Raw genomic sequence first — 22,265 nt, forward strand, 5'->3', positions numbered from 1 at the left:
TTTATCCTAAAATCCATTGTTTGCTCCCTGCTTATAGCAACTAAAATAAATAAATAAATAAAAAGTGAGTGTAAAAGTGGCTGAGTAATTTAGCAGCTAAAATAACTTTATATATCTGTAATGTTTTTAATGTATAAACTGCAAAACCGAGGAAAAGTTGGGCTTATATTGGACAGGCGAGGTCACTTTGTAAAGAAATACTACGCGCATGCGCACGTAAGCATTCACGTCAGTATGTCCGCCATATTGATGAGGGAAAGACCGCGGCATCATTTTCAAAAATATAAAATATATATAGATAGATAGATAGATAGTTATAGATATATATAGATAGATAGCATTATTTTTTATGGATTCACAAAAAGCACAGAACTCAACTACAGTCCTAAATTAATAATTAAAACTCACTTTCACTGCACCTTGTTTTTTCTGTTACTCATTGTCTTTAGTAATATAATTTTATTTTTGATCATAGTGTTTTAATTAGACTTTACAGATCTTATTCGCGCTACCCTCTGTATCAGTGCGTCTGCATCGTGCGTGAGGAGCAACGCGGTCTCGTTACTAACACGTCACTTCCGTTATAATAAACAACAGAAGTTACACTGCAAGCGATCAAATACAACATATAATGACAATAAACTGGAATTAAATGAAACCTTTTAAGCAACTCGTGACTGCATCACTTTTGTGCTTCCATGACCCACAAACTCCACTTTATAAAGTTTATAAACCTTCTCAGCAGTGTTTAATCCCTGCCTTAGAGGTCGCACACTTACTTCTTCAGTCACGTGATGATTTTGCCTCCGTCTGATGAGGACTGAGGTCATGTTGGGAATAAAAGGTAACGCTGTGTCGTGGAAATTAGACAACAGTCGCAGACTCGTCCTCTGAAGGTAAAATGGTTTATTACAGAAAGATGGTTAATACAGGATAGAATAAAGCAAGATAGAATAATGAGAGCACTCCGAAGCGCTTGTACTAAACCACTATTATATACAGTGCATCCGGAAAGTATTCACAGCGCTTCACTTTTCCCACATTTTGTTATGTTACAGTCTTATTCCAAAATGGATTCAATTCATTATTTTCCTCAAAATTCTACAAACAATACCCCATAATGACAATGTGAAAGAAGGTTGTTTGAAATCTTTGCAAATTTATTAAAAATAAAAAACAAAAAAAAGCACATTTACATAAGTATTCACAGTGATGTATCTAAAACGACTAGGTTGCTGAATTTCCTCTAGTTAGTCAATACAGTAATCCTCAATTTACTGATCAAAATTATGCCACAAACAAGATAGATGAGAGAAGCAAAAATCCAGATTATTGTTCAAAAAACAACGTGAGATCCCCTCGTGAGACGTCCCAAAAGTGATCTGAATCTAAGCACAGATTCAATCCCCTATTTATACAGTCTTTATCTGTAGGTTACGCCTACTTATCTCATTCTTTTGGAATCCCAATATGCTTTATTAACATCTTTTTCTGATTCCCCTTAAATCCAACTATCCTCAAAATGAAATACGGTTAGAACGAGCTTTTCTTGTTCTGAAATCCCCTTAAAACACATAGTCAGCTATTGGATATACTCTTATCTTCATGGTTTTTTTGGGGGTATTTAAACCAATGTCCAAGGCCCCACTGCCACACCCACTATCAGTAACCGAGCTGTGTGCATCTCATCGCTCGTTGTCCTGAACAATTCATTTGGATATTTTCATCACTTCTTCATTATGGGTAAGATATATTTTTATTATTGCTTAATGTTACATGTATTTCTTCTCTAATTCTGTTTGTTTATGGTTTTTGGTGCTTTTTATACATTCTGTGAGTATGTGTGTGTGTGTGTGTGTGTGTGTGTGTTTCTTTTGACCATATTTGTAAGTGTGTGTGTGTGTTCCTCTTGAACATGTTTGAGTGTGTGGGTGTGTGTGTTTTTCTTAAAACATTGTATTAGTGTGTGTTTCCCCCTTTGTCCATGTCATGTATTGATACCTGTTTCCTACATTCTTTGCATGTGCTTGTACATGTATTCATGTGAATATATTTTAAGTGTTACCATTACTGTTTTATCTAATTTCCGTCCTTTCTCTCTGATCTCTATCCAGCCAATCAACACCCTGCTGCAGCTGGACTCTCTCTCTCGGCTGCTCAACCTCACAGGCCTCGGTGGCCAGAGTGAATATATACGTCATCAGCTGGCTTATTTGGCCTACAAGTCACCTCAATTTGAAAAAGCATAAAAGGACACAGCTAAGGGCCTACCTGTGCTCAAAGAAAGTGTTCTCAGTAATTATAAGAGAAATGTAGCATAATGTCAGCCATAAACAGGTATAGAAGCAGGCAAGTTATTTTTAAAGGTTCCAAAATAATTTAACAGTTAAGGCATATTTCCAACAGAACAGAAATATTTAAATTTCCTTTCAAATATTCCTGTCTATCTTGTCTCTGTGCACAATATCATACCTTCTGTACCTGCATGTGAGTGTTTATTTTAAATTGAGGCACAATGTCCCTCTCTGAAGGAGGTTGTTGGAGTCCTCACTGCAAACAGGCTGTTGATTATTTCCATTTTTCAATAGTTCCACTTTCACTCTTTTCCCCCTCACGAATGGATCTGCATGGAGCCATTCAGGACAAGGAGAGAGGTATGACTTCCTCTTCCCCTTTTTGGGTGGAATCGCTAGGCCTCTCCAGTTTTCAACAGCGTCTTCATCTGTTGGATGGATGTTTGTGACGGTGGCAGACTTCCCAGAACAGGAAGCATCCAGTTCTGTTTTTCCATCTACACTGCAAGTTGTGGTGGGTAGTGGATTGGCTCCTGTGATGATCACTGTTGCAACAGTCTTCTTCACCTTCTTCACCTTTTTGTTTTGCAGAAAAAAATTGCATATTGCCCTCAATGAAGGACAGATGTCAAGCAATGAATCGATCCACCCAAATAGGCAAGTTTTCATGTTTGAAGAGCCCACGTTTGATGCTTTTGAACTCTACTTCAACATTGGCTGAACTTGCAGTGATGTTGGTGCTTCAGAAGTAAGGGAGCATTACCCCTGTCCAGAGTGGTAAGTAACTTGCAAGCCAGATAATATTGGGAATAATCTCAGGGAGGAAGTGCATATTATCATGATCACCGTTAGCCATGGCAAGTAACCTGCTCTCCTTACATATGTCTGTCACCCACTGCCGTAGGTCTGTCTGTGTTTGGTCACATGGATCCACTTCTTCCAGTTCCTCACCCTCTAAATCTGGACTGATTACACACCCTTCTGCAATTCGGCTTTCAGGTATCTCTTGTACGTTTCTGATATAAGGGGGGCTCCAGAGCTGTCATTGCCCTCTGCTTTGCTGAGAGCCACAACACCAATACTGCGTAGTAGCTAGAGTTGCAACAACTAATCGATAAAATCGATAATAATCGATTATGAAAATCGTTGTCAACAAAGCTCATTATGGATTAGTTGGTCCGCGCACGACCTTTTTTTTCCCCAACATGACCACAGTCACCATCAGACAGAGGAGAAATCGTCATGTGACTGAGGAAGGAAGTGTGTAACCTCCAAGTCCTCTAAGGCAGGGAGCATTTTATATTAAACACCACGGAAAACAAACTGATGCACAAGGACAAACTTATGTTTATATCCAAAATGCTCCACTGTGTGTAAGGGGCAGGGGAAACTGGTGCAAGCTACTTAAAAGGTTTAGTTTAATTTAAGTTTATTGTCATTCTATGCTGTATTTGCATGCTTGCAGTGTAAATTCTGTTGTTTATTATAACGGAAGTGGCGTGTTAGTAACGAGGCTGCGTTGCTGATCGCACGCTGTGTAGACGCGCTGATACAGAGTGTAGCACGAGTAACATCTGTAATGCCTAATTAAAACATTATGGTCAAAAGTAAACACAAGTAAAATAATATTACTAAAGACAGTGAGTAACAGAAACCACAAGGTGCAGTGAAAGTGAGTTTTAATTATTAATTTAGGACTGTAGTTTAATTCAGTGCTTTTTGTGCATCCATAAACAATACATAAATACAATAAAATAAATTTTATTTTGTGTGAATTATGTTCTTTTCTGTTTTGGACAAACAGTTGTGTAAAGTTTTAGTCTGAAGTTTATATTTATAAACAAAAAAAAGGTACTGAAAGCTTGCCCTGCCCCTATCCAATTAATTGATTAATCGGAAAATAATTGGCCAACTAATCGATTATGAAAATAGTAGTAGCTCTCTTGCATTGTCCATGGCTTGTGACTTGAGAAGAAATCTTTAATGCGATATGTTTTTTTCTTCAAACAGTCCCACTGGCAGATCATCTTGATGCAGTGTGCAACATCAACCTGAACAAAACCAGGTGGCACTTTTGCTGATTCTTTACTGAGTAAGACACCACAACACTCACTGATGTAGGTCTTCAGATCAGGATGAGGAGTAAAAGCCTTGACCAGAGTTCTAAGCAAAGCCAGAGAAAAGTCACTCACAACCTCTTTTGGAATTGGCGCACCTGCACGTATCCATTCTGTCAGCCATTGTGTTATCACATTAACATCTTGTCTCTCTGACAGCATTTGCACCACTGGGACACTTGAACTCTCATCCCCTGCCAGAACACCCTGATATAAGAAGATATGGACAGACATGCCATTTGGTCTCTGTAGTTTCCTGACCACTGAGCCAGTTGCATCAAAACTCACAGTGGGGTTAGTAGAATTCTTTGATAATGACTCGTACATAAACGTTGTGTTTGACTCCAGTAGAGACAGAAAAACTTGTCCAGTGCAGTTCCAACTGCAGTGACAAAATAGGATCTTTGTCGTCTAATTCTAAGTCATTTCTCTCTTGCTTTGCTTCGTGCACGGTGGCCAAATTAGGCAGATGGCTTGGCTCAGGATCTCCAAAATAAATCAGCTGTGTTGCCTCTGATGCCCTCCATACATGGGGTTAAATTCTTCCCTCACACAGTTCTTTGGCTATCTGCACATGCAAGTTACCAGACATCACACGCTTGGAACAGCAAGTGTGCAGGGAGTCATCAGTGTTTTTAATTAAACACTTGAGCAACATTGGGCTGTTCATTTCAGGCTCTCTGTTTGTGAATGTGGATATGACTCTGATTTCTATGAATTTCTCTGTGGCTGATAGATAGACCTTGGCTCTTTTAAAGACAAATGTGCAGGGGCTTTTCACTTCTTGCCAACTGTGATGATTTATCACGTGTCCAGATGCCACGCTTCAGAATTGTGTATTCCCTTTTTTTTGTGTTTCAGAGAACTTGTTTTTCTATTTAACTGTTTGAGGAATAAATTCAATCCATTTCTGAAATGAAACTTCAAGATAAAAAGTCCAGCAATCTTTTGGTCTTGGGTAAAGGGACCTGGCTCAAAATGAGTGTCATCACTAATGCCACTTGTTTCATGATCACTTTAATAAATAAACCTTAAAGCAGTCCAGATGTTGTGTCTGTTCAATTTAACAAAAGTATATAGTGCCTTTGCAGTGATCTTGTTTTCTAGCTGCTCACTAAGCTCTGTCCAGATGCTCTGATTAGGAGTAGCTATGTTGTCATTTTGGACCATGGCCTCTTTGGATGAACAGAGGACTGTGAAAATGGAATCCCTGTCCACTGCTGGTTTCTTGGACATCTGGCATAAGCAAAACATAATTACCCACTGAAATAATCCTGACTCAGAAAATGTCATGTACAGTATAAACTTGTTTTCATGTATGACTGTATTTGCCAAAATACAAGGATAATATAATATACTAATAATATATGAGGATATTATATCTTATATTAGGACCAATATGGTAATGTTGACCCCTAGATGCACAACATATTCAAAAAACTAACATGGATACCATGTGCAGCTGAAATTAGCATTTCATGGCTACATTAGCCCTACTAGTATTAGCAATGAGTTTTCTGTTCAGTAAACGTTGACAATCTTAGCTCTCTTGAATGTTGTACCATTATGATTGAAGATAACTAATAATATTGTAACTGACAGTGTTAAAACATTGTACTTACACTGGCCAGAATTTTGATTTAGTAATGATATCAACTTTTCCTATACTAACTTAACACTACTTTCCACAAGAGCATCTTGAACAGAAGGGTCACTTACACCAAGTGGTGGCAGTGAAGTGTAACAGATAAATAAATGAAAAGTTCAATCATGAGAGACCAGTGATTAAAGTAAAGATAATTGTTTATTGAACAAATGATGAGATGATTTGTCTTGACAAAGTCTTCTGCAATTCAACTCTAAAAGAGTGCTCACACAGAGGAGATTTGTGCCTATAAGTCAATGTCTAATATTTTAAAAACGGAAGCAGCACAAATGAGGGTTTTATCTGCACAAACCAGCACAAATGATTGAGACTATTAGGGGTGAATTTGGAGAATGTGCGGGGGCTGAGTGACCTCAGAATGACCTACAGATTTTCTTTTAATATCTCCAAAACTGAAGCAGCACAAACGAAAATTTTTACGGCACAAACCAGCACAAACCATTGTGACTATTTTGCCGACGTTTTGCCTTGGGTGGGGGCCAACTTCACACAGGTCCAAACCTGAGCTTTCAGAATTAGAATAAGCTTTACTGGCCAAGTATGCTTGAGTATACAAGGAATTTGTTGCTGGTTTATAGCGATCCTACAGTGAACACTTACACACTTACACATACAGTGCTGGATATAAACAAGACACAAAAGAAACTAATGACAGATACCACTGGACACTTTACAGTGAAAACACAACACAATCTTAAAAACCACTCACAAAGAACAGTTAAGAGTAAAGTGATATTATTTTAAATGACTAAAAGCTTCTTGTATGAGCCCCGATGAGCCTCATAAATAAGAGTTTGAGACTCTTTAGTTTTTATTCACAGGTACTGTAAGAGACATTGTCATAAAGAGTCAATTTTAGACAAGCTGAGGGATCTATCCTGTCATATCCATGTTTAAAACGCAATAATGGAGCTTGTTTAACGTGTAAAAAGTATAAATAAGGTGTTGCTACACTGAAAGATCGAATTAGAGGAATGATAATAATTACTACTAATAACTACACCTGTTGTAAATCTACACTAATCAGAATTGTGATAAGTGTTTATTCATACAACCAACAGAAGTGCCTCAATTTACCTGAAAAGAGCTGTCTCGTGCTGTCTGATTCTCAACGGTCATCTCGCTCAGTTTGAATGACGCGCCCGCGTGCTCCGAAACCACACCCACCAGATGACTAAACAGTAGAAATGAATGGAATAGGGATATAAATAAATAGATAAATAAAAAAGACTGCATTCCATATTTTCTCCTTCACTGTTATTGCAAATGTTATTATATTATATTATATTTAGCGCTGCAACAACTAATCAATAATCGATTATGAAAATCGTTGTCAATGAATCTCATTATCGATTAGTTTGTCTGCGTGTGGTACATTTACTCATTACGTTACTTCTGTACTGAAAACACGCTTCGGAGAGTAAATATTAAAGTAGTGTCCTAAATGAAGTACTGTACACTTACATTATGTAGTTGCATTACGCACTACTCTACCGTCTAGTGCAGCTGGGGGGTGTCCGCGAACCCCTAGTGGTCAGTGGTGTAATTGCAGGGGGTCCTTGGGAAAGTTTTAAAATGATTTTATATATTGTTGCGACGGGCAGAGAGCCGGAGCACACAAGAAGGAAATCGCTCCTTCTCCAACTGCCGCACCGGCACGACGTGGGCAGCTTCGTGCCGAACATTCCGCCAGCCGGAAGGGGCGGGACTGACGCGACACCGGCCAGCGATTGGCAGACCCAACGGAGAAATTCCACCACTCAGGCGACGGCGGAGGAGGATAAAAGGGCGCGCTTCTGGCCGTACGAGAGAAAAGAATACCGTAGCGACAAGACGGACTCCGTGTGTGTTTTCCAGCGACATAGCGACTCGCAATCACCGAGCACGACGGTAACCTCACGCCCCACGCTAATCTCTCTCTCTCTCTCTCTCTCTCCACAAAAGGTGCAAGCGCGGACGAGATCGCCGGGTGGTGAGAGTCCCACCTACGGAGGACGCCGGCCCGGGAAAACCCTCGCCCCCGTCTCGGGAATCCCGCCTCCGCCACGAGTAGGCTACACCGGCAGTCACGCCTCCACAAGCCCCGCACTCATCCCCTCACAACCCACTCACTTCACCCTTGCACCAATAAACCACCGTTTGTGAATGTTCTTCTGCCTCCTGTGGGTCTGTACGCCGCCCTGTACGAGGCTAATTCCTCACACTGGTGGAGGATGCAGGTATAGTACAGACTCGCCTACCACAAAAAAAAAAAAAAAAAACCCACAAAATGGACCACACCCTGCAACACCTGCTGGAGACAAGCCTCAGGCAGCACGCTGTGACGCATCAGCTCGCCGAGAACCTTCAGGTCGCCACACAGACACTGATCGCCATGAGGACTGAGACCCCCGCCGCCTCCATGCCTCTGCCCGACGCAAGCAGCGAGATCCGCCGCCTACTACCCCCCCTCGGCCCCGAAGAGGACCTCGAGGCGTACTTCGAAGCCTTCGAGAGTATCGCCCGCCGGGAGGGGTGGGGCTGTGACGACTGGCCACGCGCCCTTGGTCCACTGCTCACGGGAGAGGCCCGGACAGCCTACTATGCCCTCGAGCCGGAGGAGGCCGCAGACTACCTGGCGATGAAGGAGGGAGTCCTGGCATGGTGTGGCCGAACCCATGGCCAGGCTGCTACTGAATTCCATCGCTGGGTTTATCGACCAGGGGCCCGACCACGTTGCCAGATGAACGCCCTCATCCGGACTACCAAATGATGGCTCCAGCCGGATCGGCATACCACCTCGGAGGTGGCGGAAAAAGTGGCGGTCGACCGTTTCCTGAGGGCGCTACCCCGGGCAGAGAGACAGGCCGTGGGGGCACACGCCCCAACTACGCCCCAGGAACTCCTAACTGTCCTGGAGCGAACCTTGGCCACCCTGGAGCTCGACCCCGGGGAGCAGCAGCACCTCGATCGGCCCCTCGGTGCCCCGGGCCCCCGGTCCGACCGCCAGACTCGGCCCCGCACCTGGAGGAACCCTCAGAGGGCGCCCACTTGTGAACACCCCCGAGACGAGCCCATGCCTACAGAGCCGGAGAGGGAAGCCGCCCAGCTGCTTACAAAAATATGGCTGGCAGGCTGCGCCCTCCATCAGCAGCAACCGCCGGAGGCGCCCTCCTTGACGGTGTGGGTCGAGGGGAGACCGGTAACCGCCCTGCTGGACACCGGGAGCACGGTGACCCTCGCCCGGCCCTCCATCCTGCCTGAGGGGCGCCGCCCAAGGGGGACGCTCACCGTGACCTGCGTCCATGGGGACATCCGGGAAGTCCCCTCAGCCGAGGTCCGGATCCGGGGCGAAGCCGGCACCTGGCCCCTCCAGGTCGGAATCATCCCCAAACTCCCCGTGCCCCTCCTCCTGGGACGAGACTGGCCAGGATTCCGGGTGGTACCGAGAGCCGAGCCCCAGAGATTGCGGCGACGTACGAAGGGGACCCCGGCCCGGCTGGCCTACCTGGCCCAGGACGACGGAGAGGCCACCACAGAAGGTAAGACCCCCCAAACTACTAACCCTCTGTCGTCTGTCTTTCCCCAGGTGAACCGGGAGGGGAAGTTCGGCCGGGAGCAGAAGGAGGACGACCGGCTGAAGCGCTGCTGGGCTCAGGTACGGGTGATAGAGGGGGTCGACCAGAGTCCAGACCTGAGGCTCCCCACATCATACTTCCTCGTCCGAGGGGGCTCCTCTACTAACGGGCCTGCCGCCACGGGGAGCAGGTGGACCTACTGGTGGTGCCCCAACCCAAGATGGCCATCTTATTGCACCTAGCCCACACCCATCCACTCGGCGGCCACCTGGGGGCCCGAAATACCCTGGAGAAACTGCGGGACCGCTTCGTGTGGCCCGGGATGGACGCGGAGGTCCGGGCCTTTTGCCAACAGTGCCCGCAGTGCCAATGCACGGCCCCGCGGAGTCCCCTGCCGGCGCCCCTGATCCCCCTGCCCATTATCGGTGTCCTGTTTGAGCGAGTGGGCATGGATCTCGTGGGGCCCCTACCCAAGTCTGCCCGGGGCCATGAATACATCCTGGTCCTCGTCGACTACGCCACTCGGTACCCCGAGGCGGTGCCGCTCCGCAAGGCCACCTCGCAAAACATCGCCAGGGAGCTGGTACTCCTCTTCAGTCGAGTGGGGATCCCCAAGGACGTGCTGACCGACCAAGGTACGCCTTTTGTCTCGAAGCTAATGGCGGATTTGTGTCGTCTGTTGCAGGTGAAGCACCTCCGGACGTCCGTCTACCACCCCTAAACCGACGGGCTGGTCGAGAGGTTCAATCTGACCCTCAAGCGGATGCTGCGCCGGGTGGTGGACGAGGAGGGGAGGAACTGGGACCTCCTCCTCCCCTACGTACTTTTCGCCGTTCGGGAGTGCCCCCAGGCGTCCACGGGCTTCACGCCCTTCGAGCTCCTGTTCGCGCGGGGATTGTTGGATGTGGCCCGCGAAGCCTGGGAGGAGCAACCATCCCCCTTCCGCTCCTTCGTCGAGTACATGCAGGACATGCAAGCAAGGATTGACAGGGTGGGCCCCATCGTCCGGGAGCACATGCACGCGGCGCAGGAGGAGCAGAAGAAGGTATACAACTGCCCCGCACAGCCCCAGGAATTCCAGCCGGGGGACCGGGTCCTCCTGCTAGTTCCCAGCAGCACCTGCAAGTTCCTCGCCCGGTGGCAAGGTCCATATACCGTCCTCGAGTGCCGGGGCCCAGTCAACTACCGCCTGCAGCAGCCCGGTAAGCGGACGGATGAGAAGCTATACCATGTAAACCTGCTGAAAAAGTGGGTGGAACCAGCCCCGGTGGTGTCGGCGTTCGCAGCTCAGGACTCGGACCGGGGCAAGGGTACCTTGGTCGGCTTAGGCGAGGACCTCACCCCCGCCCAAAGACAGGAGCTTACCGAGCTGATCGACCAGTTCGCAGATGTGTTTTCGGCTTCCCCGGGGATGACCCAGCTGGTCCAGCATGAAATCAAGACTCCTCCCAGTGTAGTGGTGAGACAAAGGCCCTACCGTGTCCCCGAGGCCCGGCGCCAGGCCATCGAGGAGGAAGTCAGTCGCATGCTGCAGGACCACGTCATCGAGGAGTCCAGCAGCCCTGGTCCAGCCCCATCATCGTCGTGCCGAAGCCGGATGGGAGCATGAGGCTATGCAACGACTTCCGGAGGCTGAACCAAGTGTCAGAGTTCGACAGCTACCCCCTCCCCAGAGTGGACAACCTGGTCGAGAGGCTGGGGAGAGCCCGATTCATATCGACCCTGGACCTCACCAAAGGCTACTGGCAAGTGGCGCTCGCACTGGAGGCAAGGCCCAAGACGGCCTTTAGCATGGCCACCGGCCACTGGCAGTATCGGGTTCTCCCCTTTGGGCTGCACGGGGCGCCCGCCACGTTCCAGTGGCTAATGGACATCCTCCTGCGGCCCCACCGGCAGTTTGCAGTGGCCTACCTGGACGACGTGGTCATGCACTCCTCCACTTGGGCCGACCACCTGTTCCACCTCAGGGGGGTCCTGAAAGCACTCCGGGAGGCCGGCCTGACGGCCAACCCAAAGAAGTGCCACCTAGGGCTGACGGAAACCCAGTACCTGGGATACCGCATCGGACGGGGAATGCTGAAGCCCCAACTAAAGAAGATCGAGGCTGTGAAGGACTACCCGCATCCGACATCGAAAAAACAGGTACGTGCCTTCTTGGGATTGGCGGGCTACTACCACAGGTTCGTACCTAATTTTTCTGCTGTAGCCTCTCCCCTCTCAGACCTTACAAAGAAGGGCCAGCCAGACCAGGTCAGGTGGACAGCCGACGCAGAAAGGGCCTTCCAGGCCCTAAAAGGGGCCCTCACCAGCACGCCGGTACTCCGCAACCCGGACTTTGACCTCCCGTTCACCGTACATACTGATGCATCCGAGACTGGGCTGGGCGCTGTCCTCTCCCAGACCTTCGACGGGGAAGAACACCCGGTCCTCTACATCAGCCGGAAGCTGTCCCCGGCCGAGAGGAAGTATGCGGCGGTCGAGCGGGAGGCACTGGCAATAAAATGGGCCATCGAGGAGCTGAGATACTACCTGGCAGGCAGGCACTTCGTCCTCATAACGGACCACACCCCCCTGCAGTGGATGGCCAAGGCGAAGGACACCAACGCCCGGGTAACCCACTGGTTCCTCGCCTTACAAGACTTATCCTTTCAGGTTAAGCACCAGGCGGGGGCCCAGCATGGTAACGCGGATGGGCTCTCACGACGAGACACCCTCTGGGCCCACCACCGAACGGCAGTAGGCTCGGAGCTGAGGGGGGGGGGTACTGTCGCGACGGGCAGAGAGCCGGCGCACACAAGAAGGAAATCGCTCCTTCTCCAACTGCCGCACCGGCACGACATCGGCAGCTTCGTGCCGAAATTTCCGCCAGCCGGAAGGACCGCCGTGGCGGGGCGGGACTGACGCGACACCGGCCAGCGATTGGCGGAACCAATGGAGAAATTCCACCACTCAGGCGACGGCGGAGGAGGATAAAAGGGCGCGCTTCCGGCCGTACAAGAGAAGAGAATACCGTAGCGACAAGACGGACTTCGTGCGTGTTTTCCAGCGACATAGCGACTCACAATCACCGAGCACGACGGTAACCTCACGCCCCACGCTAATCTCTCTCTCTCTCTCTCTCTCTCTCTCTCTCTCTCTCTCTCTCTCTCTCTCCACAAAAGGTGCAAGCGCGGACGAGATCGCCGGGTGGTGAGAGTCCCACCTACGGAGGACGCCGGCCCGGGAAAACCCTCGCCCCCGTCTCGGGAATCCCGCCTCCGCCACAAGTAGGCTACACCGGCAGTCACGCCTCCACAAGCCCCGCACTCATCCCCTCACAACCCACTCACTTCACCCTTGCACCAATAAACCACCGTTTGTGAACGTTCTTCTGCCTCCTGTGGGTCTGTACGCCATCCTTCCCCGGGCTAATTCCTCACAATATATATATATATATATATATATAATTAACATTTTTATTTATTTATTTGATATTCAAATTAGATGTTCTAAAAATTAACCAATTTGGTTATTTGCGAGCACTCACAAATATCACAATCCATCCATCCATCCATCCATCCATCTTCAACCACTTACTCCTTTTCAGGGTCACGGGGAACCTGGAACCTATCCCAGGGAGCATCAGGCACAAGGCGGGGTACACCCTGGACAGGGTACTAGTCCATCGCAGGGCACACAATCACACACACATTCACACACCCATTCATACACTACAGACACGTTTATTATAACAGAAGTGAACTATTAGAAACAGGGCCACATTGCTCCTCACTCTGTAAACCTTAAAGATCTGTGGACTGAAAAGACTAACCTGCTGAGCTCGATTTTAAATGAAAGAGTGAAAGGAGCTCTTGAAAGAAGTCGGTTTCTAACAGCACGAGACATGGACGCTCCTACTTCTTTCTTTTTTAATCTAGAGCATAAAGAAGGACAAGAAAAATTGATGTACTGTTTAAAAGACTGTAATGGAAAAGAAAAGAATTAGCAGGCCTACAAATTGACTCTTTAAACTCCCAGCAATCTATCAAACTATCTGCATATGCAGATGACATTACAGTTTTAATCAGAGGCGATGGGGATTTTGAAGTGGTAAAACATATTCTAGAGCAGGGGTGGGCAATCTTATCTGGAAAGGGCCTGTGTGGGTGCAGGTTTTCATTCCAACCAATCAGAAGCCACAACTGAATTTATTGAAAGCCAAGATCAACTGATTAAACAGGTGGAGTCAGGTGTGCCTCCTGCTTGGTTGGGATGAAAACCTGCACCCACACCGGTCCTTTGCGAACCTCACCTTTACACCCTCACTTACATCGTCACGTCATGGAGGTTTTGGATGGATGCAAGTGCAGGTAAGAGTTCTATTATAGACGAGAGATAGGCAGACAAATCCAAATCCTGAAACACAGGAGTGGTCCAAACAGGCAAAGGGTCAGGCGATCAGCAAATTGGCATTAACGAGGCTAGACTAGAATCAAAGAACGCTATGCTATAAACAAGATCAAACCCATGAAACAAAGCACGAGGAACATAGGCTTGGCATGGTGATAACAATATTTCACAACGCATATAGACACACGAGGGGTTTAAATAACAACCGTAATCGGGGGTGAAACACAAAACGGCTGAGAACAATAACACGTGAGGGAAACAACCAATGACAATACAGGGGCAGAGACAGGACATAAACCATTATAAAGTAAACAAAGTCAATGTCACTGAAAATCCAGGTTCCATCCTGGTTGGAAGGCTCCTCCATGTCATACCCCATGATGGTGTGCATCACGTCGAGCCACTCCCAGTTGGCTTGAATTAAGGAGAATTTCCCCTCCTTCTCCCACCTCGGATTTTCCATTTCATTTAAGGCTTCTTGACCTCAGAAAAATTCTGTTGTATCCATAGTGCGGCGAAGTATTACATTCAGTTGTCATAGTCTCTGTATATTACCATATATATATATATACCAAGCAGGATGGCGGAGCGACGACCTCAGCCGAGCAGGAAGGCGGAGCGGCGACCTCAGCCGAGCAGGAAGGCGGAGCGGCGACCTCAGCCGAGCAGGAAGGCGGAGCGACGTCCTCAGCTGAACTGGCAAGCACAGCGGCGTTGAGTGCGGGGTTGTTGAACAGAGGGGAGTACTTGGGTATGTCAAGACACGGAGCAACGTCTTCAGCCAACCCAGGTGACTGAGCGGCATCCTCAGCTGAACCGAAAAGCTGAGCAGCGTCTTCAGACAAGCAGGGAGGCTGACTTTCGTTCTCCGCTGACTCCGTTTGCCGAACTAGATCCATAACGGGGAGGGGGGGGGGGGGGAGATGGTACTAGCCCCGACCACAGACTACCCAGACTCCTCCACCTGTTGGTGTGGCATGACATAGTCCTCCGTGACCATAGGAGGTAAGTTGAAAGTAAGTTATAAGTTCGGAAGCAATCGCAGAATTTCAAATAGTTTATTAAACAAACAAGAAAACAAAGACAACTTGGCATAATACTGTTTCAAAACTAAACATAAACTAACAAGATCAAGAAACATGGAACACAGTGGTCTAAGACAAACAAAAGACAGAGAAACAGTGCAGACAATGGCTATATATACACAAGTGTGCTCATTAACAAACGTGAATCCAGGTGCGGATGGTCATGTGACATGTAGTGCAGTGTAGTGGCTGATGGGAACTGAAGTCCAGAGTTACCTCCTTGATATATGACAATTTTTCTGATTCTGCTGTCATGAACATAAACATGTTTGATACGAGTGTTTGATGACTATTTGTACTACTGTGTGTAGTTTTATTATTTGTACTTTATTTTTATTTGACAGTAGTTTTTTTTTCTTTTCTCTGAACATAGCACATACTGAACAGTACCGAAACAGTTCCTATAAATCTACGATACAGACCAAAATGTGAGTAATTTGAACCATTACACCCCTTGTACATGTATAAATATTTTGCACATTCTATTCCCTTATACCATGTCTGCACCAGACGTGATAGTTGCGCAGCAGCATACAAACAGCGCTTCAACTGTGTCATACAAGTACTGTTACACATATTACATTTTATTACATTTGCATCGTTCTAACATGTCAATAACTTTATGTAGTCCTGTGTGCCATGGATATATTTATAAAACACTATAAACAATATAGCAAAATCTTCATTGGTAGAGACTTTATATTGTCACCATGGTATATATTATCATATCACCCACCCTAAACTAGCTTGTGTGTGTCCATCTCAATCAGGGGCCGGTGACCACTAGGGGGTCTCGGCAAGCTTCAAATGGGGACAATTGGACCACTTGAGACGGATTAATTCAAATATAACGAAGCTTTAATGTTGTAAAGCAGATTTTGAGCTGATCTCCTTCATTCTGCTGCCAGCTCACCACAACCCCTGGGTACACCAGCTGTGGAAAATGCAGGCCGAATCTTGGGTGAGGACCACCTGTCCATCTCCCACCACCAAACCTCTTCCCACATGTAGACAAGGTAATGAATTGTTTAGCAGACTGTTGTTTTATATATGTGAATGGTTAATTTTATTAGGGCTGCAACCAGGGATTATTTTAATAATCTAATTATTTCTCAGATTAACTGGATAAACAGCCACATTTTATTTTCTGTATATATTTGAAAAGCAAGTTTTTCGACATCATTCCCAGTGTTCAAATTGAAATCTTTAAGAAAAATTGTTTTAAATGTAGGATGTACAATACACCAGGAAAAAAGTGGTTTTAAATGAATTATAAATGATAAAATATTATTTTTGTCCAGAGTTGTAAAGCATTGAAATGTAGGTTTAATATTGTACATGTTGTATTTATGAGAGCAGTAACTGTAAAGGAGGTATATATGTAATATAATTACTACATAGAATTACTACAATTGTATTACATGTCATATATTTTCTATGTTAGAGCCATCTTGTTTTTCCTTTTTCATTAGAGCAGAGTATGTCATTGCTTACCTGATGAACCTATTTACCCTTTGTTATTCTTTTGAGCTTAATACCTCCCTCTAGTGTTGCTAACTGGTCTCTGCACCTAGATGACACCTGTAGGGTCCTGTTTAAAAGGAGGTGGTAGACTGCAAAGACTGCCTGTCAGTAAAAACAAACAGTTTTCAACCGCTTGGCATGTGGACGTTTCACTTGATTTATTGTTTTATTACGAATGATGTAAAACTTCAAGGCTTGTGGAACTTACGTTTGTCAAAAGGAATTATACTTCTGTTGGATGGTGAATAAATGGAAAATAATCTACATGAAGTAAGTTGACTGGATACTGACTGCACATACTATAATCATTTACTATATTCAGATAAGTGAATGTGTGTGTTCTTTGTACCAGTTAACATTTAGTCTGTGCTTTTGTTTTTCTTTATCATTTTTGATAGTTATTTTAATTTATGCTTTAAAACGGTGGTCAAACAGTTCTTTTTGTTTTAGAATGTAATATTTATATTTTAATATATATTATATTTTTGCAAATGTGTAGCATAGCCTACATAAATAAATCCGTTATATTTTATGAATATAAAACGGAGCACTTGGAATGTAGGAAAAATCTGAAAAAGCCCAAGAAAAATAGAGGCCCACTCATAGCACATGCATGCCCACTAATAGACCACTTAGAATGGAGAAAAAATCTGAAAAAGCCCCAGAAAAATAGGGGGAAAGGTCCCTGAAATGATAAGAACAGAGGAGATCCAGATGGAACTCGCTCATTTTGCCCCGAAAAAAGTCACTTCACCTGGGGAAAGACAGACGGGGAAGACTCATGGTTCTCAGTTCAAGGGAAATTGCTATGGAAGTCCAAAGATTTACACTGAATTAGTGCACTTCACCTGGGGAAGCCTAATACTGAAAGCCCTTATGGTTCTCAATTCAAGGGAAAAGTCTCTGGAAGTTTGTAATTTTGTCCAAAAATCATTCACTTCACCTGGGGAATCACTTATGGTTCTCAGTTCAAGGGAAATCTCTCTGGAGCTTCAGCATTTTGCCCGAAAATAGTGCACTTCCCCTGGGGAAGCCCAATGCTGAAAGCCCATATGGTTCTCAGCTTCTCAGGGAAATCCTTATGGAAGTCCAAACTTTTAGACGAAAATAGTGCACTTAACCCGGGGAAATTCACAACCCCACAGTGGGTCCATTACCAGGCGCACCGGCCATACCGGGGCACTCACACTTAACCCCCCCGGCTTATTAAAGTCAGGACGCCCCGCCAAAGCTCCAGGCCCATGGGATAACGAAATCATGTTCGGACCCATGGGACAACTGTCAGATTGGACAGAGTTATCCCATGGGTTGGCCCCTGGTATAACTGGGACTTTTAGAATTTTTTTAAGCTCACTGTATGACTCACGATGTGGGACTTTGGATATTTTTAAAGTCCCACGCTTGTCTTTCACGCAGCGGGCCTATAGATGGGTTTATTTTCCCCCTGGAACATCCAGAGGGCTGTGGCCATGGAGGGCTACCTCATTGGAGGGATTGTATATTCTTCCACTCGTGGATGAGATAAAGAATCTCTCTTCAGCCTCCTCCATATCTTCCTTCTTCCGCTTCCTGATGCAGGACTGGAGTTGTGGCCACACATGTGTAGTACAGCTCAAATCACTGAAAATATGAAGTAATTACTTTTATTCATTAATAACATTAACATAAATTAATGCATCCTGTTTCTGACAGGAAAATTATTTCCAACTTACAGTATCCTCCTTCTGGGAAAGGGCAAATGTGGCCACTTGTTGAGCACTTGTCTTGTGCTCCTTAACACCCACAACTGTATATTCCGACGTAGTGGTCTTCTTGCTCAGCCACTCCCGAACCTACACAAAACAAGGATATCATGATGATTAATGTTGGTAATGGCAAAAACATCAGATGATTCACTATGAAATTTTAGAAAAAAAGAGAAAAACAGTCGTACTCACAGTCATGTGCGTCACCACACCTGGGCGTTGGAGGTGCTTCAGTATGACCAGTGCCAGGAGATAGTACATATAATCCAAGCACTTGTTGTTGGTCAACTGTTGCTCTGAGAGCAGCTTCTAATTGATGGCCAGGAAGTCTCCTTTGGCGGCCCTGAGCACAGCTGTGCAGTCATGTGTTGTCAGTTCTGCATCTTCTGTCAACCTCTAGTGCCTATGAAAAAGATTAAACATATTAACAAATCATAATATTATTTGTCACATTGCTCACATATATGTGGTGTAATTCAGTCGAATGGGTGCAAAAAATAAACTTACCTTTTTTGGGTAACCTCCTTGATCACTTTCTTACTACAGCTCTGTGCTTCTTGCAGTTGTCCGAGGTACTCAAGTACTCCCTACAGTCTGTATGGAGGTCCATGTCATCATGCCTCAGGTTGGTGTTGATTGACTGGTAGGTGAGGAATCTGTATAGAAAGTACAAGTAAAGGTATGTACACGTATTCAAGCACAATTAAGTTCTTGTGTGCACAAGTTTTAATACGAAAAAGAAAACACCAAATTCTACCAACCTTTTCAGATTTTTCATGTAGTTATGTTGAGTCTGCTTCGAAAGCCCCGCATCAGTCAGCTCCCTGAAAAAGTGCTGAGTCTTCTCCCTGTCCCTGACAAATTCCAGGGATGGTGCCAGTGGGTCCATGTAACAAAGAAAACATGCAACGTTTTCAACCTGAAAAAAGTACACGTTAGATGACCTTGTCATCATGACTATTTTACAGTGTGAAAACATTTTTCTTGGATATCAAACTTTTAATAAACTCTAAAGTGTGTTTGTTTGTTTTGTTTTGTTTGGTAGTCCTCACCTCTGGTTTAGGGTTCTCATTTTGAAGGTTTTTCCACAAAAATGAAAAAAAAAAAACCTTCAGCAATGCATGGTCGGTAGAGTGCTTCTTGTAAAGCCCCTTCTCTGTCATCAGCTTTCTTGGCGGGTTGGTCTGCTGCACACCAGGGTTACTGCATTGAGGAAAAAGTGTTTGGTTATAAAACTGCATATGTCTGAGTCAATTATTCAAAAGAAACACAATCAGTAAAGCTTTAAAATTAAGATTCTCACCATTGAAAGGTCTCGCCTCTGCTCTCACCTCTGCTCTTGCCACCGCTGACAGAGGAGCTCTCTGACTGTTCGCTGTCCAACCCTGTTGGCTGTGTGGCTCTGGAGGAGGAAGGCCCTGACCTTGCAGTGGTAGTAGGTAGTGCTGGGGGCACACCGGTCACCACCAAAAAGCGATGCTCCAGTTCCTCAATCAGACTTTCAGAAACAAAAAACAAGGTTTAGGTTGCCTGTAAATACATTTCAGACAGAAATAGACCAGAAGTTTTTAAAGGACTGAAAAGATCTTCCACCAACCTGCTCATTGGGTCAGCATCACCCAAAATCTGACAAAGGCGGCCGTAATTAAACACCCTGTCTGTTGCCAGAAGCACATGCATTTCCACCTTTGCCCGCTCCACTGCTGCTTCAATCGCTGCTCCGACACGTGTCTTCATGCAGACTCTGCACAGATGCACAGACAGGCAGTCCCAGGTCTTCTTGCAGACAGGGTAGAGAAGGTAGTTCCTTTTGAATTCACTGGAAATAGAAAAAAGGTACTTAATTTAATGCTTATTCAGCTAAAAGTTTTTCCAAGCCTTTGTACACATTAAAAGGGCCTTAATTAAAAAGTACATAGAAGGGAGGATTTTTACAGTCAATAGTTTCTACAGTTGCAAATAGACTAATGAAAATGTATCTTCACTTACAGAATGGCATCCATTACTCAGTAAAGCAGATCTATCAGGAAGATGCAGGAAGGACATTGCTGAAAATCAGGCTGTGGCCAAACTGCGCAGAGCACCAACGTCACAAGTTGTAGCGGCCACAGCTACATTGCTGGATTCCTTGGCAGGGTAGGGTTCTTTATCTTACACAGACATGAAACATCACAATTGCATGTATTTGTTGTTCACCTAATTTCTAATATGTTAACACATACCTTCTTTCATTTTACAACTCTGACTCCGACCGGTTTTTCGGTCCATCGGGCACAAAGTCTTTGGACTTTTCAAACTTTTTAAAGACGTTCCCAGCATCGGCACACAGCAAAGCACCCACCAAACAGGAGAGGTTAAAGGCAAGGTTTCCGGGAAATCGTGTTTTCTATGACAAGTGGCGTGCCTCCCAAAAGGCCAAAAGAATGGAACTGCTGCTGCGTAAGTACTCTGATTCATAAATACCACATTGACTACCAAGATGAATAAATATTTACTTTGACAAGTGAGCAAAATTATGGTCTCCACCCACAAGCTCAAATCATTTGTTCCTTTCGAAAAGTGACGTGTGTGACTGAAGTTATTTTATTGTTCGTTCTAGCATCCTTTACCCGAAAACCACAAGAGAGCAGGGTGAAATACACAATTGTGAAGAAGGGGTGGAAGAGCAACTGTCCAAAGCCAGCGGACGTTTTGGCGGCATGCAAACCACCCACCAAACTTGTCATCGAGACTGATGAGGGCCTCTGTTGGAATGTGTCTCAGCAGACGTGGAAAGGCCTGGCCATCAAAGATTTTGGTGGAGAGAAAGGTCTAGGTAAAAAAAAAACATTTTTGTTATGAGTAATGAGGGGAGAAGTTATCATTACTTAAATTATGGTTTTGCTATTTGTAGTTTACCTTACAACCTAACATAAAAAATAAAAACAAAACACTGTTTGTAAACCTGTTGATTTTGTTCTTTTCATCTGATGCATATTGTTTTGCTCTTTTGTAGGAGTTGTTGCAACCCAACCCTTTTCCAAGGGTGACATCCCTACACAGGGAAAAGTCATGATGCAGAGTCTACAGGCTAAAGCAGGGTACCTGTTTTTCTTCTAGCATAGCACAGCATCAGATGAGCAACATCATTCGAAAGGGGTTCAAGTCCCTATATTGTGAATAATGTAAATATTTGAAAAGCCCAATTGTGTGTAGACTAAAAACAGTATTACTAAAAATTGTTTTTGTTTTTTTTAGTGTTCACTTGTACTGGTTTAGGTTGGCTATTAAGCAGACACATAAGCATTGTTACTCACAATCTTTTTGACTCAGGTCATTTAACTCAAATTCAAACTTGAAACTCTGTATCTTCTGGGTCTGTGCCTGTGCCATCAACAGCAGCAGAGGGCCATTAAGGAAGACAAAAGAGTGGGGGATGGGGGTGGGTAGGTGACAGAAGGACTTGTGTATGAAACAAGACCGAGAACTTGTATAGGTGAGAGTAAACAACAAATTCTTCATCCTATTTCAACCAGCATTTATTCTCTCTGACATCCTGCCTTGTGCACACAGAGCACAGACCAGCGAATTCGGCCAACTATAATCAGATGAGATGAATAATTTTGCCATTTTTTAAATTTCATCCTGACTTCCGCCAGAGTATATTTTCATAGATCAGCTATTTAAAGAATTCATTAAACTTTTTGACAACTTGTACATTATGGAGAACAATAGATTTAGTCCCTGTGCGGGGAATGGGTCTGGCTAGGTGAGATAAGGGATGAGGTGCTCTCTGTGATACAGATATATAATAACTTGTTTGATAATAAGAGTCACAATGTGACTCTGATTGTTTTTATCATTGGTGCCTTCATATGTTAATATCAGAAAGTCTGTCCTAGGAACTAA

The 22,265-nt window shown here is 45.2% G+C and overlaps 2 protein-coding genes across 4 annotated transcripts in view; both read left to right on the forward strand.

Annotated features, from left to right (window-relative positions):
* The window catches only part of atg3 (autophagy related 3), a gene marked incomplete in the record, with an annotated part of 729,311 nt that overhangs the window by 356,873 nt on the left and 350,173 nt on the right, over positions 1-22,265 (forward strand).
* LOC128634217 (uncharacterized) lies at positions 298-9,889 on the forward strand. 3 transcript variants are annotated; one of them, XM_053684511.1, is made up of 6 exons: positions 298-896; positions 2,589-2,808; positions 2,886-3,071; positions 3,199-3,293; positions 4,305-7,919; positions 8,022-9,889. In XM_053684511.1, exon 6 carries the CDS (start codon positions 9,133-9,135, stop codon positions 9,874-9,876), a length of 744 nt encoding a protein of 247 aa, XP_053540486.1. In that variant the 5' UTR covers positions 298-896; positions 2,589-2,808; positions 2,886-3,071; positions 3,199-3,293; positions 4,305-7,919; positions 8,022-9,132; the 3' UTR covers positions 9,877-9,889. The 3 variants fall into 3 exon arrangements, with proteins under 3 accessions (XP_053540486.1, XP_053540484.1, XP_053540485.1); XM_053684509.1 differs by having other exon boundaries at positions 300-2,808; XM_053684510.1 differs by having other exon boundaries at positions 302-2,808; positions 4,305-4,705.

This window comes from Ictalurus punctatus, chromosome 12 (genome assembly GCF_001660625.3).
Source record: "Ictalurus punctatus breed USDA103 chromosome 12, Coco_2.0, whole genome shotgun sequence".
Lineage (NCBI taxonomy): Eukaryota > Metazoa > Chordata > Actinopteri > Siluriformes > Ictaluridae > Ictalurus > Ictalurus punctatus.

What these genes read in the sequence shown, in the direction of transcription:
- LOC128634217 (XM_053684511.1), top strand. Translation starts at nt 9,133, where the DNA reads ATGCCTACAGAGCCGGAGAGGGAAGCCGCCCAGCTGCTTACAAAAATA.